Below are 18,485 nucleotides of genomic sequence, written 5' to 3' on the forward strand. Positions count from 1 at the left end.
CATAAAAGCACAACAAAACAAATGTTAATTCACACATTCTGCAGAGCGCAACCTACAGAGAGCAACAAATATCTGGCAGTGGTGCAAACAGCTGAATTTAAACATGGGTTAACACACCCTGGGGAAATGGTATCAAGCACAGTGTCGGCTTCCGCCTCAGCATCCCCTGTGTCTCACCTCTTTCTTTCTGTGACAATGGAGTTTACAATCCTACATGTTTTTCTTCTCTACTTCTTCCTCTCCTGCCATTTTACTTTAATCTGGCCTGCCAATCTTATCTCTATCATCTATTACTTCTATTTTTGGGGGGTTTTACCTTAACTCCAGGATGCCGGTGGTGTTCATAGATGGATAAACCCTGCGTACAAAGTTGAGGTCCCCAACATAGAGGCTGCCATCGATGCCCATCGCCAGGGCGACCGGCGCCAGCAGTTTGTTGCCATCTGCGAGGCCGTTACAGCTGGGGCAGGAGATACTGCGCCTCCGGCCATTTCCCATGATGCTGGTGATAACAGGAGGCTGCTCGGTCACGAAAATGTTTTCCCCGCTGCCCTTGTGAAGGATGCCTGGACAGGAGATAGGAGAGAAACAGAGATTAGGGACGAGTATTTCAGTTAGCGCTTGTATTTTTACTGTTAATTATTTTTTTGCCATATTAGTGCTGTTCAATATTTATATTAATCACTTAATCAAATATTGGATGGATAACCATGAACAAAGATATAATTGTTACAAAGGGACAAATTCTAATAACTTTGGTTATTCCTAAACGCTCACAATGCAACTATCAGGTCAAAATAGTTTTTTGTTCAATACAAGACCAGCGACTTCCCATCATCCTCTGCACTTCATGAGTTGTGAACATAGAGTGTGTATATTGATGGGCAATGCTAAAGCTAAAACAACCTGGATATGTGCACATTAGAAGCTAGCGTCTGAGAAGTAGCCCGGCGATCAGGGGATAAATCTGCGCTACCATCAATACAAGAGCTCAACCAATCATCACCATTTATTATAGCATCAAATAAATGTATCAAAACCAAACTTAATGTTTAGGTGCATGTCCCAACCATTTACATGGAGGAGGTGGAATTTATGACCTGTACTTGATAGGATCACTTGCAGAGGAAGCGCCACTGAAGCATTTCTGAGAATAATCAAGATGTCTGTCACTAATGTAGTGAGATCGGCTATCGAGTGATTATCCGAAGTGTATATTTCATCCAAAGGAGGAATGTGAGTTAAGCTGGTTGACGCCAGGCCATAAAACCATCACAGGGTTGTACATCAGGCTAATGTCAGGTGAAAAGGGTGTGAGCTTTACCCCACTTCTAAAAATACCTCCGTACACCACTGGACCCTGAGCTCCGTCCGTTCCATTAGCACATTAGATTATCATGGCAGGTGAATGAGTGCATCAGCCTATTTATTTCTCAATGCCTTTCAGCATTACTGCACAGAATGTGGATAATGGTACAGTAAATGATGTAAACAAGAATAACTCTCATTTGCCCACAGCCATAGAGATCGTGAATCGGTTTTCTGCCCCCACATCCCTGACCCCCTGCTCTGTTCTCGTAGCCTCTGCTGATTGGCTGGCGTACGTGTTCCCTCAGTGGGGATGGTGTGAGCGGATGAGGGAGTCTGACTGGGAGAGAACACAAGCTCTACCCACTGACGGATAAAAAAAGAGGTGCCTGGCATCTCAGTGTGAACCAGAGGAAGTTTACACCCTCCGAAAGGCAAAAGCAAGTTTGGTGAGATATACTGTAAACCTGCGACACAAGGCTAAATATAAACTAGAGGGAAAAATAAAGAAAAAGCTGTGTAAGTCTGAACTTATTTTTTGTTTCATATCAGTGAGTTTACGCACTGCTGCGCGTGTTGAGGATATGGTGCCTGTTGAGTGACCAGCCGCCGAGATTGGTGGGATCCAGCTCATAGCCCTGCAGAACGGCTGTCCTCTTCTCCCAAAGGATGAGGCTGGCACAGGACTCGTACTCGTAGCCCACTGACACTATAAGAGAAAAAACACAGAGAGAGAAAAAGATATGGAAAACTGCATAAGATGATGAAATACAAAAAAAAAACGTGAAAGAAACAATACAGGAAGAGAACTTCACAGCACACCCCTCCGAGCTCATTTAAATTGAGTAACGTGTGATACACATAAGCTAGTTAGCACCTGTACTAAAGTTTGCACTCACACCTAACTAACACTCTCACACGCTGCTAAATCAATTAAAAACCTTGTTAATTGGAGAGATTGCCTGATGGGCATTTAAATCATTGGGCCTCACCGGTTGCCACGGTTAAAACTCTGCTGGTTGCCCATGTGCTGCTGGTAGGGTGGATTCTCATTAGATTTGTTTCAAATGTACAAGAAGGGAGAATGGGCTGAAACGAGGAGGATACTGTGTCCTGACTATTCCTGAGCATGGTAACATGCATGTGTATTTTTATACTGTATGTGTGTGTGCATGTGTGTGCGCTCGTGATCCTACGTGTCATGAGGAGAAGTGTGTTAACACATCAACTCCTGGTTGAGTCACAGCAGAGTGCTGTCGCCTGCACCTTTTCAGCTCCTATAATGCATTTCACCTGCATTTGTGTCCTCGGTAAGCAGAATATAACCTAATCGTAAAACCACGTATAGGCTTCATTTTCTTGGGGGAACGTGAAATTACAGTCACTCCTGGGTACCGCAGGATCTTTGAGTGAAAGTAATTTTACAAACTGCACGCCCCTCGTGATTTTAGTCCACACTGAAGCCCCAGACGTCCACTGCGTCCGCGGCCTGACAGCAGCGTTTGGCTGACAGCATCTGTGAGCGACTGTGACGGCAGAGTGTAATAGCGCCGTGGCTCCCCTGGACTCCTGCTTGCTGCTCCAGTAGCTAACTGCTAACTCACCCTGATGGCTAATAACCCTTCACCACGGTTACGGCTGGCTGACTGAGCCACGCGCAGCTCCGATGAAAAGTAGACGTCTGGAAAAAGAAGCACTTAACTGTGGCTGCGCTGCGTAGTGGATGGAGGCCAGGTTCCTCATGTATTATCTCCCCCAAGCTTCCTAATTAGTGCTCCCTCCCTCTGACAGAGCCAGCGCTGCCTTACTTACTGGTAAAGTTTCTAATCTATTCAGTGAGGGCAGGGGAAAAAGAAATCGCAGCATCCTCCGAAAAAAAAACAGCCTCTCTGACATCTGTCCCTTCTACTCACCAACAGCCTCAGACAGCCCGTAGACCCTCTGTCCATATGCATCGGTCTTATCCCAGATGTAGGTGTAGGCCAGGTTCGGTGAGGAGTGGAACCACTTCTGGAAGAGGTGGCCCTCCACTGCGACCATCAGGTGAACCTTGAGCAGCCCCATAGACACCACGGCGGGAGTCATGGTCACCTTGAGCAGGGAGCGGTAACCCTGCGTCCTGGAGCTTAGGTAGCACAGCTTCAGGGTTGTGCCAGGCACCTCGATCTGCTCATGCAGCACCTGGAAGACAAAGAGACGGAGATGACAGGAGAGAGGGATTAGGGGGGATTAGAGAGGGAGGGAGTAATGGGGGTCACGCTTCCACTGACGGCTGAAGGACAAAAAAAGGGGAAAAAAACAATGGAGGCAATAAAGAATGAGAGAAAGAGGGAGCGAATGAGGGGTAAAGCTGAGGAAGGGAAAGAAGAAAGGAGAGAGAGAGCTACAGGAGACAGGCATACAGGAGAGCGGGAGCACAGAGAGGGAACCACAGGGAAGATTAACCGGCTGCCAGAGGTCAGTGGTACTGCACCTGTGTCTCCGGTATGATGGGTTTCTCCCCTGGTTTGGAGCTGAAGAAGGAGGAGAGAGGGGATGCAATCACAAGAGGGTCAGGTCTGACGAAGCCGCTCAGGTCACAGCCCGGGATCGTGTTCTCTTCTGTCTTAAGCACCAGAGTGTCCATAGCATAAAACTGGCTCCAGGGCAGCCACACGGTGCGCTCCTGGCTCAGGAAGGGGGCGCGCTCGAACCGCAGAGTCAGTGATGCACCGCCGTTTGCTATCAGGTCAAACCTGGAGGGGATTTGAAAAAAAGAGGATGGGAATGAGGTACAGGTGGGTAGGGAGTGTGGTGTTGGTGGAAGGATTGTTATTTTGGTCTCATACTCTGTCAGTGTTTCTCTTCCTCTAACTCAGTGTTTACTCCACTGGTTTAGAAATAATTCAACCACAAAAACACCTGGAATTAATATTTCAACATTTTGGTACAACAAACTTTTACAACACATACTTACACAAGAGTTAAAGGCCTGAAACATGAACACAACAATGTCCGGACATAGACAGGAATAGGATTTCATTACAGCAGATGTTCTTCTTTACTCTCATTGTGAGCTGTGGGTTAATGATGAGTATATACAATACACACGTTGACATTTCTAAGGAGAAATGGCCAAGGCTTTGGAAGTGCTGTGGCCAGGAGCCTCTAACAACTGAAAGCAAAAAAAAGACTAAAGAAGAAGGTCAGGCAAGGACATCAGAACATGCTCACAAGTCTGAGAAACTATTAAGTATCTGCCCCCTGAAATATAAAGCCTATTAAATGTTACTGGAAGTTCAGATGGTTCAGCATCAACTCGACCTAACTGGAAGAGAAACTACCTGCAAAAAGAAAGCACTGGTGAAAAGGATGAGGAGTGTAGGAGTGCTTAAAGAACCTGAGACAGGAAACACAGAAAGCGCACATTTAATGAGCAGAGGTCAGGCTGAGGAACCAATGAATCAAGTTTTTGGCAATAACATGTTCCAGGTGTCAGCCAGACCTAAATTCAATTTAACTTGTATAGGGAAGAGAATTGGACAAAAAAAGTCAAATTAAAGCAGTCGACAAACTAAAACTCCTGGAAGTCCTGGAGGAGAAACAGAAAAACATGTCAGCAGGGTTAAACCAAAGGTATTAAAACATGGATGTAAAAGCAAAGGATTAAGGGGCTTACTTTTGTATGAAGTGTTTGGCAATTGTTTTTTGGTATTTTGGGCATGTTATGTTCATTGAATATAACAAATTAAAATCTGACCTGATGTAAAACCTTTTTTTCACGGATATATTTCAATGTATAAATAGTTTTAAAACACATTTTTCCAAATATACCTCGGCCAAGGAGGACTGTTGGGCCTTGGCGGAGGTATATACTGAATGCTTTTTTAAAGTTTTAACTTTCATTTATACTTTGCTTTTATTTAAAATCCCCTTTTGTTTCCTGCTGCAACAACAGCTTAGATTCATCTTGGGATCATTAAACATTAACGTTCCCTAATCTAATCTGATCTAATCCAATCTAATCTAATCTAATTAAACATTCTATGTGGTGAGGTAGTCTCAGCAAGGCGTGCTGAGGAGCTGATGTACATACATTCCATCCTGCCGTGTCAGCGTGTATCCGTATTGAGGGTTGTTGACAAAAGACACGTTCACCCCCACCAGAGGGGTTCCATCTGTCGTCAACACCTGACCCCGGATTAGAGACGCCAAGCTGGAAGAGGACAGAGAAGACAAGAGTGACGGAGCGATAGTAAATCCATCAGCCCAATCTTCCTAACCATCAATCATCTGGTTTGATTAATCTCGCCGGCTTTCAATCATCCAATTCCTCCCCCATTCATCTATTGCTCTGGTCTTCCACCACTCATTAATTAGAAACAATCAGCAACCCACACCATCCAGATTAGCTCACGTCAATCATGTAAACAAAGCATGCCAATATAGATGGACATGTGTGTGTGTGTGTGTGTGTGTGTGTGTGCACCCTAGCTGATGCACAAAGAACAAAATGTAAATGTTTCAGAGCTCGTTCATCATGACTTTGATGAGTTATTTCCTTTGAAACATCTGATGGCTGCTTGTGTAAATGTATGCAGACAAGAATCAGCACCATGGGCAGTGCTTCACAGCTCCTCTGGATCTGTGGGGGAATCTTGGCTTGGTCTGCCTTTGGCTCTGGGATTTGTTAAGGTCTTGGCTGCCTTCAGTGAACCAATCTGAAGTCTGTTTGATATTTGCGATCTATTTTTCACAGCATGCATTTATTCAAATAAATGTCAAACCGTCTAAGCACATCAATGTGTTCATCTGTAGCATCTCACAGGCCAGTGTGATGTATTTTTTAGTGTTTCCGACAAAAACAATAAAAAAAACGCTAAAAAAAAGGAAAAATTTAAGAAATGCAGTTTCTATCCTGCAATATTGTATTTATAACTACTTTTTGATGTATGTTGGAAACATAAAAAATAGCATGTCTGGGTGTACTCTTGAATAAAAATCCCTTTCTTTACTTTTCTTGTGGAATAATGCTAATACTAGTTATATTATGATTCACCCTGCACTCACTGATATATACATAAATTTAATTTATCTCATGAAATGGAAAAGAGACTATGGGTAAAAAGTGTGGGCTAGATGATCATTGGTTTCAGTCTCAATTATTATTTCCTCCCCTGTTCTCTGTTTAAGTATCAGTTCACTACATGTATCATAAGTGGAAAATGTGACACTTTTATTTTGAAAAGCTGTAACTTTGCTGCTGTCAGAATCCTTCAGGTTATGGTCTAATGACGCTTCTGACTCTGGTTGTCTTGGATACCAGTGGTGGGTATGGATATTAATAGCGTGTAATTACATGCTTCTGGTCACTTGTGTGTTTCTTGCTGTACCTGGAGTTGAACGGGTTTTCCCCGGGGATGGTGTGGGTGCTGTCCCGCCCAACCAGCATTTTCACGCGGTCGTAGAACGAGCGGACGTGCGGCTGGGCCACGGAACTCTGCTGGATGACTTGCAGTGGGTCCCGGGAGCCGCGGCACAGTGGGCTGTTCTGACAGGGACTCTGGATGCAGCAGTCTGGGTCCATGCAGTCCGTGAGTCCGTCTGATAGAGGAGGGAGAGTGCAATTATGAGGTGGGGGTACAGGAGCAAAATACCTCCCCCTGCTTCTTCCACTCTGGATGTAATCTGTGCTTCGTTCACAAAGAGAAGTTTAATTTTGCCGTCCGCAGTGAGGGCTGCCTCTCATGAGACCTTTATCTTAATTCTATTTCTTGTTTTAATTCATTATTTTTCCTCTATCTCCTTTCACGCCATTCAGAGGCAAAAACTTTTGCAGGTGGTTTTCCTCACCAAACTCCCTCCGTCTCCCCTCGACTCACCTCCTTCGTTGTCCTTGTTGTCGGCGCAGGAGGTCTCCATGGCGACACTGCAGCCGGGGCCCCTCCAGCCTGTCTGGCATTCACAGTGCCAGCTCTGCTGTCCCATGGTGCACTGGCCGTTCCCGTTACACAAGTTGGGACAGCCGTCTGGGAGGAGAGGACAGGAGGAGAGGACAGGAGGAGAGGGGAGGAAGAGGGGAGGAAGAGGGGAGAGATGATGGGACGGTGATTCTTGTTTGTTTTACCAGCACTGCTACACAGATGAGCACATTCAAACACAACACACTCTCATATGGTTGATTGACCAATGAGCCTCACTCAATTGAATAAGCACGTGAAGCACGTTGTAAGTATTGATTGTTCAAGAATCAATTTGATAAAGCAAGTCAATTTTCATAGACACCTTCCCATCTGTATGTGTCTACACCTGTAGGATGGCTGCTAAAACACGTGTGTGTGTCTGTGTGTGTGTGTGTGTGTGTGGAGAGAGGTGAATAGATCATTTAATTCACTTACTTGATAAAGCTCTACCTGATCATCACTCTCTCTCTCACTCTCCCTTACTCAAGATTCAGCGTAGGTAATGGGATTCTGATGGCCTCCGAGTAATGCTTTCTCATGAGAGAATGAGATTATGTTCGATGTAGAGTGTGTGTGTGTGTGTGTGTGTGTGTGTGAGAAGTAGCAGTCTATGAACTAATACACCTTCATTTGAGCTATATGCAAAGAGTTATATCATAATCTATGGCCCTGGAGCCAAGTTAGTTCTAGAACTGCCAAAGCAAACCAACCTTCAACCTACAAATGACTTAAAGGCCAGAGAAACTAGAACATATTTGAGCCTGATGAGATAGAAGTCTGATAAAAACAGACAAAAAACGATTTTTATGAAGGGTAACCTATGTGTGCAGGACTATTTTGGGACTGGGAAAAGTGACTTCCTGGAGTTTCCAGTCAACCAGGAGCTAATTTACTGAATGATGCCCAGAAAAATAACCCCACCATACGAACACAATTAGTCCTTTTTACATTTCAGACAGAGCTAGCTGGTTGTTTCACCCTGTTTCAAGAATTTATGCTAAGCTAAGCTAACTAGCCACTGTTGCCAACTTCATATTAAGCAGATTTACTGGATATATGGCATCAGTCTTCTAGTCTTACTCTCAAAAAGATGTTTCATTCAATATTACAACTATCACAATAAATTCACTAAACTGGGTTAAAAATAAGAACATAGAAAATGTTAAAGAATAGATATTTTCTCTTTCTATGACATTTTTATTTATTCCATTGCTCGCTATCATCTATCATCGATCCATTTCAATTTGCATTCATGCTCATACAATAGTACCCATCAATGTGTTTCTTTAAAGGCCTTTAACTCAGGGGCGGATCTAGGATAATTCTAAATCAAGGGCCACAATTAGAAGGGGGTTCAATTATACGACGTCCAACATCCATGTTCAGCAAGGTTCAAACTTTTCATGTGTATAGTTCATATTTTTTGTTGGTGACAAAACAGGTGCACCTCAAGGGCTGATTTCAGCTGGGGCCCTTGTCCCCATTCCTAGATCTGCCCCTGCTTTAAATCCTAGCCTGGCTTTACCCTGCAACGCTCTATATTAAACCTTTCTAGCTCTGATCTAAGATTGTGTGCTTGCCACATTATAATGCATCAGGAAGAGGAGGGGAAAAGCCATGATGACAATGACAATGTTTTCTCCAGCAGCACAAGGAGCCCAAAACAAACTTGTCACAGGGCTTTTCTTTTCAATAAACGCAGTAGCGTGATGTGACACTCTTAAGTCTACCCACGGGAGAAGGAGGCAAAGACAGGGTTGACTGATAAAACAATATGTGCATGCACGCAAAGGCACTTAGCCACAAACACACACCCAGCGCAACGCACCCGGGGGATATGACCTGACATTTCTCACTCGGCTGTAGTGCGGCGACACGGAGCGAGGAAGGACAAAAAAATAAATAAGAACCTCAGACAGAGATTATGAATATGAAACGCTTTTCATCGAGTCCTGCTCAATAGATTAATGAACATATTTTCACTCAAGTTGCACTGTAGTATTTTGCCCTCTAACAAATCGCTGCATCAATACAGCCATGCATCATGAATACAAATAGTGCAATCTAAACCGTGGCAGCGGCTGAATTAACAGGCATTTCTCCCCAATTGGCATTTCATCATATGTCTCAACCACCAGGCGACGAGGGAAAGTCAACAAAGGACTTTAAAAAGGGACAATGCGCCATCTTGTTTGAACTCCCGAGAAGAGAGAGAGAGAGAGAGAGAGAGAGAGAGAGAAGGAAAGAAAAAGAGAGATGGGGGTGGAGAAGCTTAACCAAGTTTTTCAGCTCAACAAGAGGAATCAAATCAAAGGTTTTTAGCTTTAATTATTACCATTTTCTGCATCAGGGGACTGATCATGACACTGTATTAACAGTCGAGCTGGAATAGATTGTCCCCAAGTATCGAGCTGGGGGAACAAAGGCAGTTAGCGGTGATTGCCTGTTAAATGGAGTTGCCATTTAAAGCAGCCAAATACTTATGAAGCACCCGGACAGGACAATCCATAGTGGGCATTGATCGGCTTGCCTGGGCAGGCCGGCACGAGGCTCCTCTCTCTTTAATGCCAGCGCCCAGTCGATACCCCCTCATACTAACAAGAATAAAGTGGGATTTCAGAAACCATTAAATCCACCCTCCTCACTAATGTAGTTGGACTCTGATGAAATCCCCTTAAAAAGGAGGAGAAATTGCCTTGGGTTATGGGTCAGCACACACTCTTGTGAGGTGAGCGGCGTGTGTGTGTGTGTGTGTGTGTGTCTGTGCGTATGTGTGTGTGTGTGTGTGTGTGCGTGTGTGTGTGTGTGTGCGTGTGTGTGTGTGTGTGCGTGTATGGGTGTGGGTGTTGGGGTATATGTCAGTATAGAGAAAGATATTGTGTGAGACTCCGGGGAAGGAGTGAGAAAGCGATAGAGAGACAGAAAGAATGAGAACAAAGTCTGTAAGCGAAACTAAGTCGAGTCATTGTGCTCAAAAGTTCCACCATTCTCTCTATTCCAGCTCTAAAGGTCAAAAAGTAAAGGTCACAGCCATAAATCCGAGACCGCTGCTTATAGATGGGCTAGATAACTGCGCTCTCTCTCTCGGATCAACCTCCGCTCATCTTCTCCATATTCTTCAGACGCTACCTGAGGAATCACATTGATTACTTTGCTCCACATCTTCTTTTAACTGCCTCTCTGCCTCCCCTTTGATTCCATCTGTTCGTCTTTACTCTCGCCCTCCGTCTCCTGCTACCTCTTTTTAACCCTGTGATTTACCTTTTTCTCTAGGCTGGCTCTTCAAAAAAACAATGAGCATTATTCCATTAAGTGGCGAGGGTGAGAGGACAGTGTGGACGGTGCTCCAGGGACCCGTACTGTCAGGCAATCTGTGCTGCTCCGTGTAGCCCGACAGAGGTTCAGCTGCGGGGGGGGGGGGAAATATTAAGCATTCTAGTTGTGCGGTGTGATACAACTCACCCCGGACCTGCACCCTTGTCTGTTTGTGTCAGTGTCTCAACCCTGATCCATGATTCCATTTATCTTTGTGTGATCTGACTAAGCTGTTTGCTTGTTATATTTTTTCTTGGCTTAGGTTGTCGGGGATAGGTTTGATAAAAAAAAAAAAAGATCTGGAATTAATACTGTATGCTCGCTGAGTCACTCACACACACACACACAGACACACACAAACACACACACACAAACAGAAGCTCACAAAATAAATTTATTAGCCACTCTATCATGGCTGCTGCTAGAAATACCCAAATGTAAACACACACACACTCTGTATTTCTGACACCACATTAAGGCCTCGCATCAGTGGCCTATGAAATTCACCAATTACAGTACCTCAAAAGTTCTTTACGGCTTTCAGCATTTTCTCCTCGTGTGAAACAGATGTTTACACCGTACATGACTAGAATACCTGAGGAGAGTTATGTGTTTTGTGATTCCACATTAAAAATATGGAGAGGAACACGCACGCACGCACGCACACACACACACACACACACACACACACACACACACACACACACACACACACACACACACACACACACACACACACACACACACACACACACACACACACACACACACACACACACACACACACACACACACACACACATGCACATCCACACTAGGGTTGCCAACTCCCTGAATAATAAATAAGGGATTTTATAAGGGGAACTATTTGACCCTGAATTGAATTAGATGCATATTTTTGAGTGATGAACACATGGAAAACAAATTATTATCCAACAATTCAATTCTTTAACAATAAACAAAATTAACTGAATAAAATAAGAATCTTTCTTAAACAGAAACCTGTCTTGCTTAACTTTATACCTAACTGTATACATTAATATAAAACAATAGATAGAAAGCAGAACATCCATCCTGAAATCGTGCATATTTTTAGTGCAATAACAAAAGTGCAAACAGAACGTCTGTAGAAAAATGTTCAACATATTTGTGCCTCAAAGGCCATGACTGTAGGCTACAGCTGTAGTAAGCAACAGTACCTCCTCGACCAATGGGATGAGCGTATTCTGTATCATCGTACTCGTGTGTGAATATGCTGTCAGCTCATTGATCCCAGAGCAGGACATTGCCTGGGAACAAGTTTACCATAAATTTTCATATAAAGCGCCCTGTTATTCATTTTCCATTGGCATTTTACTGACCTTTTTTGTAAATCTCACAGTAATACGGGACAAAGTGCGTCCCTTTTCAGCTCAATACGGGACGGGTGCTTTTGTTTCTAAATAGGGGATGATTCTGTTTTTCAAGGGACGGTTGGCAACCCTAATCCACACGTTCGCACCGTTGATGCCACACTACGGCTCTACGGTACCCCACGACACATCTAGGCACAATGACAGCTCACCCCCCGCTGTGGTGCACCACCCTGAACGGCAGCGCACTACATGCAGGAAGTTATCATTGAGGCCGACGCCCCCTAATCTACGGACAGATAGCACCACAGAGTCTACAGAGCCAAGCCAGGCCAAGAAACCCACAGAATGCAGCAGCTAGCTTCTACCACCACAGGCTAAGAAACAAAAACACCAGAGTCAAGATACGGTACCTGCTTTGTCAACCATGCTCCCATGGTCTGCAGTGGGAGAAAACGTGCAGAAGGTAAGAGATGGGGAGAGAATGTTTGTCTTTTTTCTGTAAATCAATGCAAGCAACATCATGCAGAGCTGAAATGAACAACAGGCAGGCTGAGATAAGCTATGCACTGGGAGTGTCTGATGCCGGTGAAATGTTCTTAGCGCCAAGCGAAGGCCTGACAACTCTTTCATCTCGGGCTGATGTTACAGTCAAAGCTGCCCTACTTTCTAATGGGGGGGGATCATAATCTCTTGTTCCCCGGTGCTTATGTATGTGCTGGCATGCGTGCACATGTATGTATATGCGTTGTTAGTGTTTTGGTGTTTTTGTTTGTGTATCACATTGCAGTCACAGTGCTTGTGGTGACAGAGAAATGAGACATTGTGTCTCAATGCGCTCCGGGTGAATCAAAGGAATCTAGCACTCATCCATCCAACGTGACAGTGATGTCAATATGAGACAGTGGCTGACATAAAGAGTCTCACACACACACTCACACACACACACACACACACACACACACACACACACACACACACACACACACACACACACACACACACACACACACACACACACACACACACACACACACACACACACACACACTAGCACAACTGTGTGCATGCACACATACACAAACAATGTAAGGGAGCTATTTTTTGATCAAAGTGAGGTGAAGAGTTTTGCCTTTCATCACGTAACTTTGGTGTTTCAAAGGCCGGAGAAACTAAGATTCCTGGAGTCTTGCAGTTGAGAGGCAACCTAACAGAAGCTAAATCCTGCTCTTTTGTAATCCTCCCACCCCCACTTCAAAGAAGTTTGCTCCTCTCCTCTCTGTTTCGCCCGCCTCCTACATCAACCCCTCTCTTCAATCCCCTGAGGTCCCCTTCTTTTGCCTCCACTCCTCATGTCCAGATTTCTCTAACAAAGTGGAAAGGAGCTGCCAGTTTAGGGCAGACTTGGTGCTGGTGTTTCTGTGCACACCCACATGCTGACACGCAGACACACATCAAACACACACCTCCACACAAACATACGCTCACACACACGTAAACAGAGAGGGTACTTACCAATGGTGCAGTGCTCTCCGTTCCAGCCTTGGTGACACTGGCACTTCCCTTCCTTGCAGGACCCGTGTTTGATGCAGAGGGGGTTGCACACGCGCTGGTCACAGCCGGAGCCGGTCCAGCTCTCCTCACAGCGACATGTGCCGCCCATGCACACGCCGTGAGTCCCACAGTCCACGGAACAAACCTCTGAAGGAAGTGAGAACAAACAGGGTCACGAACAACATTTCTGGCTTTGAAGGTGGATGTGTTTTGTAGGTTTATAATTACTACTGCAGTGCCTGTGGCTAACCTGCCTGTTTTAATTCCTCCTCAGGAGATACTTTCAAATTATTCCTCCTTAAACAGTTCAACAATATGATGTAACTTTTTATTGTTTGTGTGCTGGACGTTGTGTACAAACTTTGTGTTCATCCTTCCTGGTTTATCCGCAATGAATATTTTATAGTCAATGTTTTCATAAAATATACAAGTTTGAACGATTTAATAATAATAACAATGCTAATAAAAATGATACTAATTCTAATAAAAATGCATATAATAATAACTAATAACTTTAATTGTAAAACACTTTTCAACACAAAGTGCAAAGTGCTGCACAATAAGAAAACAGTAGTACATAGAAGTACATAATAAAAGTCATACTAATAATAGAGATAATAACCTAGCAGCCAAAGCAAAGTCAGGAATATGCCTTCCAACAAAAGTACGAGTCTTTGTAGTAAGCACTGATATTCCGGTCAAAAGAGGCCTGGATATGTTTTTAGATGTCTGGGCTGTATCAAGAGGAAATGACAATATTTCAAAGTTAAGCAGGCTCTGACTAGATGTGGTAATTTAGTCACTGAAGTGCCACTTAAAAATGGTGATGTTTTAACAGAAGTCTAAAAACGTTCACTTTTAAACCCAATTCATTTTCAGTTTAAATCTGCGAATAGAGTGTTTGATTTCATCCCATGTGACAGCGAACATGTTATCCTGGCAAGTGCAAAAGAGACAAAGAAAAAGAAAAGACAAAAATCAAACCCCCTAATCTGCACTAAATACAATTCTCCACCAATGCACCTTCAGTTAAAATCAGTGACAGTAGTTTTGCGACGGCTGGGTTTATTTGCCGAGGCTCCATTACCGTCACTGTGATTCTCAGATATTGCAGCCGGAGACGGTGCATGTGGTGAGATGTGACAATCGTGCTCGTGTGCGCAGGACACCCCGGTGTGCGCTGAATGTCGTATGTACAGATGTTTTGATACACACTTGCCGGGGTATCCTGCGGAGACGAACAATGTTTTCTTTATTAAAGCCAAGCGTCGCTTCTCTCGTAACAAATGCTGGCGCTCTGCTTGTGATCCTGAGACGGGAAAGCGTCTCGGGCTGGCACGGTGGAGGTTGCCGTCTCTCTCACAGAGGTGGCTTTATTTTTATTGAGATGAAAAACTGTGGAAGTTGAGTATTTTTTATTACAAAAGGCTTTTAAACATGGATCCAGCTACTTTAACAACCAATATCTCGCTTCTTTTTTTAAACTCCATCCCCGGCGAAGCCAAGTATTATGAATCGCAGGAATTGACTCCAGACTCCAATCTTCCTTTTGTCTCGCACATCCTCACTTTAGTGCCTTCACTGGATGATTGTAAGAGTTACTATCCACAATAACACCTCTCCAAAATTCATGTTGTCATCGAGTTTCTCAAATATCATAATCTCTCCTTTGCATTTGCTTCCAGTACAATACAGAATTAACTTCAATGTGCTGATAATAATAATCTATGAAGCCCATAATAGTCTGGCTCCCTGGTACAATTTCTTACATGCTCACAGCCTGAGACCATTTGGACCTTTCAGGTTATTATGCAATGGTCTTTCAACTGTTGATACAGGAAGGAGGCATTTACTGGAACTATCTAATGACCTGAGATCTGGATTTTCTGCAGCTTTCTTATTTGTACCATATATATCTACGTGTCTGTCTGTGTGTGTCTGTGTGTGTGTGTGTGTGTGTGTGTGTGTGTGTGTGTGTGTGTGTGTGTGTGTGTGTGTGTGTGTGTGTGTGTGTGTGTGTGTGTGTGTGTGTGTGTGTGTGTGTGTGTGGGGGGGGGGGGGTCTGAGCTTGTGGTTTGTTTTCTTTCCAGCCCACTGGATGCATTGGTTTCTTGTGTTTTTTTATGGATGGTTTGCTTATTTTTTCTTCTTTTTGTTGTTATCGGGGCTGCATCATCTTGCACCTTTTATTATATTGAGTTTGCTGTTATGTAAAGCCCATTGAAATGAAAATGAAATATACCAAAAAGTGCATTGCCGTGCATTTGGCCCCTGATAATCAGTGGCATCGATGCTGCCACGGTAAGTAAGTAAGTTTGTAGATTTGTAGCTTTCTTCCAAGCCCAGTCAGAAAAATACAGCAGTGTGAAATAAAACACATCCATAGGGACCACAAAATATGTTTATGGATGGTCAGTCTAAGGCTACATTTATACTATTACGTTTTTGCATTAGCAATTCTGCTAATGATATGCCTGGTGATAACATACTAGAGCCATAAAAATACTTTCCGGTCACGACATAGCCTTTTTTGATTCTTCAAGCTATCACATTACAACCTTCTGAGAGAAAACAACCGGCATTAGCCTCGGCTGCTCTCTATCTGAAATGTAGTATTATAGATACAGCCCTATCCTCTTTATTAAACCCCAAACTCCGTCTTTACTCGTGATTTACTCTAACAGGCTGACCATCAGTTGTGAAGTCGTTCTTACCCATGGAGCAGTCAGGTCCCATCCAGTTGGGGTCACAGCTGCACAGCCCAGTGTCTGGTATGAAGGCCCCGTGGCCGTGGCACTGGTCTGGGCACTGGGCCCTGGGCAACTCGCAGTGCAGCCCCCCCCACCCGGGCTTACAGTGGCACTCCCCATTCACACAGATGCCGTTGTTGGAACACGTCGGATCCAGGCAGTTGACTGCATTAAACCAGGACCGCACCAAGAAAACACCATGAAGAAAAACAAAAATGAACAAAGACAAAGCGGATGTTAGAAACAAATTAAATAACAGTTTTCTTCTGTATTAAATAAAGAACGAGATGTGACAGAGGACATATTTTCATTCTTTGTGTACACAAAAAGATAATGAAATGAAGGGAAAAACATTACTGGACATTACTAAGGCAATTAAATTGCACAATAATGAATAGCTCCAGCATCTAATTGGGGCCTGTGTTCCACTCTGAAAGAGGAGCGAGGTCTCACTGACACATCCGATGTTGTGTGAGCCGTCTGCCTCCGTGCACGGGCGCGTGTACATGTGTGCGTATGTGCTAATACATGGGGGGGGGGGGGATGTGACACTGTCAGTCTGCCAGGTTGACAGGCAGCTCCGAGTCCGAGCAGTGAGTGAAAACCAATTTGACAAATTACCTCCTCCTCGCAAAGCGCCCGCCCGCCCGCCCCTCCTCATGCCTCCTGTCATTGCTCTGTCCCGCTCTATCTCTCTCTCTCTCTCTCACCTCGTCCTCCATTCCCCCCCCCTCCCTCCTCCCCCCTCGCAGACATGACTGACCCCGCTGCACCTTTTTTAGGACACAAGCGTTCATAAAAAAAGCACACGCTCGCACGAGACCCCTGGCCCCTCCATTTCTGTTTGCCTGGCAGAAAGCGGCAGATCACAGCGATCGATTTTCATGTCGCCGGCACTCCAGGTAAATTGTTTGAGGGACTCGGCTGTGATGAATATCAGATTTGAGACCAGAGGAGGAGGGAGGGGGGTACAAATTGAATGAGAGGGGGGAGGTGGAGAGAGAGAGAGAGAGAGAGAGAGAGAGAGAGAGAGAGAGAGAGAGAGAGAGAGAGAGAGAGAGAGAGAGGGAGAGGGGAAAAAAAAGAAGAGCAGGAGAGAAACTGCTGACATTGTTCCCCGGCCCCGAGTCTTCACTTCCTTCTGTCACTCTGATACTTTTTTTCCTTTTTTCTCTTTCATCACCCCTGACTCTCCTTTTGCTCTTTCTTCATACATATTTACCTCCTGACCCCGTGACCTTCCCCACCTCTCCCTTTCTCTCTCGCTCTCCGTCTTTCTGACGAGAACTTGGGCCGTGTGTGTGTGTGTGTATACTATGCGTGTTTGTTGTACTGAAAACAAATAATCACTCAGACAGGCTGGAAGAGAAAGAAAAAACCGAGTGACACATTAAACCATCCCACATCCTTGGGGGATCACCACACCATTAACTCTTCTGCTCTCACCCTCGGCACAGCTCGGCCCTTTGTAGCCGACGGAGCACACGCAGTTGCCGTCGGTGCAGGTGCCGTGGCCGCTGCAGAGCGGGTCGATGCACTGCGTGATGGGGACGTCACACTCGGGCCCCTTCCAGCCGCTGTAACACACACAGGAGCCCTTGTCGTATTGGCCGTTGCCGCTGCAGAGCACGGGGCACGCCGCTGGAGGAAAGAGAGAAAGAGAAGGGATGAGAGGAAAAAATCATTAGCAGGCTGTTAAGATCACGGTGATCTGAGACTTTTTACCTTGTGCCTCCTGCATGTGTTTTGTTATTCCATGTGTTTCCCCCTGTTTATTTATAGTCATGTGCTTGTTGTGGTTATGTTGTCAGGCCATGTGTGTTCTGTTATTGTCCGGAGACTCCGCCCTCTGCTGCTTCCCGCTCTTTTTCCCCCTCACCTGTTCCCTATCATCACCCTGAGTGTTTGCCTCATTTGTTCACCTGTGTCTTTGTTCCTCCTTCTATATAAGCCCAGTCTTTCTGTTGTCCCCTGTCGGATTGTATCGTTTTTGCCTGTGAGAAGCCATGCCAGGATTCTGAGTTTTTGAGGTCTGTTTATCTGGTATGTAATTTGACATTCTGATTTTGTATCCTCTTTATTTTTTTTACCTTTTGTGGAATTCTGTTTTGCCAACTATTGAATTGGATTTTCTGTTTTTTTGCTCCTGTCATTTTTGCCTTTTTGGATCCTTGTTTTTTGCTATTTTTGAAATAAATAAGTATTTTTTGCATCTTGGTCTGCGATTGGGTCCTTACTCTGAGAAAGCCTAACACAGGCTTCTT

At 44.6% G+C, this 18,485-nt stretch overlaps 1 protein-coding gene across 6 annotated transcripts in view; it reads right to left on the minus strand.

Moving 5' to 3' along the window:
• tenm2a (teneurin transmembrane protein 2a) overlaps positions 1-18,485 on the minus strand; it is a 162,749-nt gene that overhangs the window by 12,249 nt on the left and 132,015 nt on the right. For 4 of the 6 annotated variants that reach the window (XM_061079824.1, XM_061079821.1, XM_061079820.1 and 1 more), the window contains 11 exons: positions 17,668-17,862; positions 16,186-16,386; positions 13,433-13,618; positions 12,331-12,357; positions 7,170-7,316; positions 6,681-6,891; positions 5,384-5,503; positions 3,782-4,043; positions 3,222-3,489; positions 1,874-2,017; positions 317-566 (listed from right to left, as the gene is read on the minus strand). In XM_061079824.1, coding sequence (XP_060935807.1) covers positions 317-566; positions 1,874-2,017; positions 3,222-3,489; positions 3,782-4,043; positions 5,384-5,503; positions 6,681-6,891; positions 7,170-7,316; positions 12,331-12,357; positions 13,433-13,618; positions 16,186-16,386; positions 17,668-17,862 — 2,011 coding nt within the window. The remainder of the gene's footprint in view (positions 1-316; positions 567-1,873; positions 2,018-3,221; positions 3,490-3,781; positions 4,044-5,383; positions 5,504-6,680; positions 6,892-7,169; positions 7,317-12,330; positions 12,358-13,432; positions 13,619-16,185; positions 16,387-17,667; positions 17,863-18,485) is intronic. The other 2 variants (XM_061079822.1, XM_061079825.1) reach the window with 1 other exon arrangement.

The sequence above is a fragment of the Limanda limanda genome, chromosome 10, assembly GCF_963576545.1.
Source record: "Limanda limanda chromosome 10, fLimLim1.1, whole genome shotgun sequence".
Classification (NCBI taxonomy): domain Eukaryota; kingdom Metazoa; phylum Chordata; class Actinopteri; order Pleuronectiformes; family Pleuronectidae; genus Limanda; species Limanda limanda.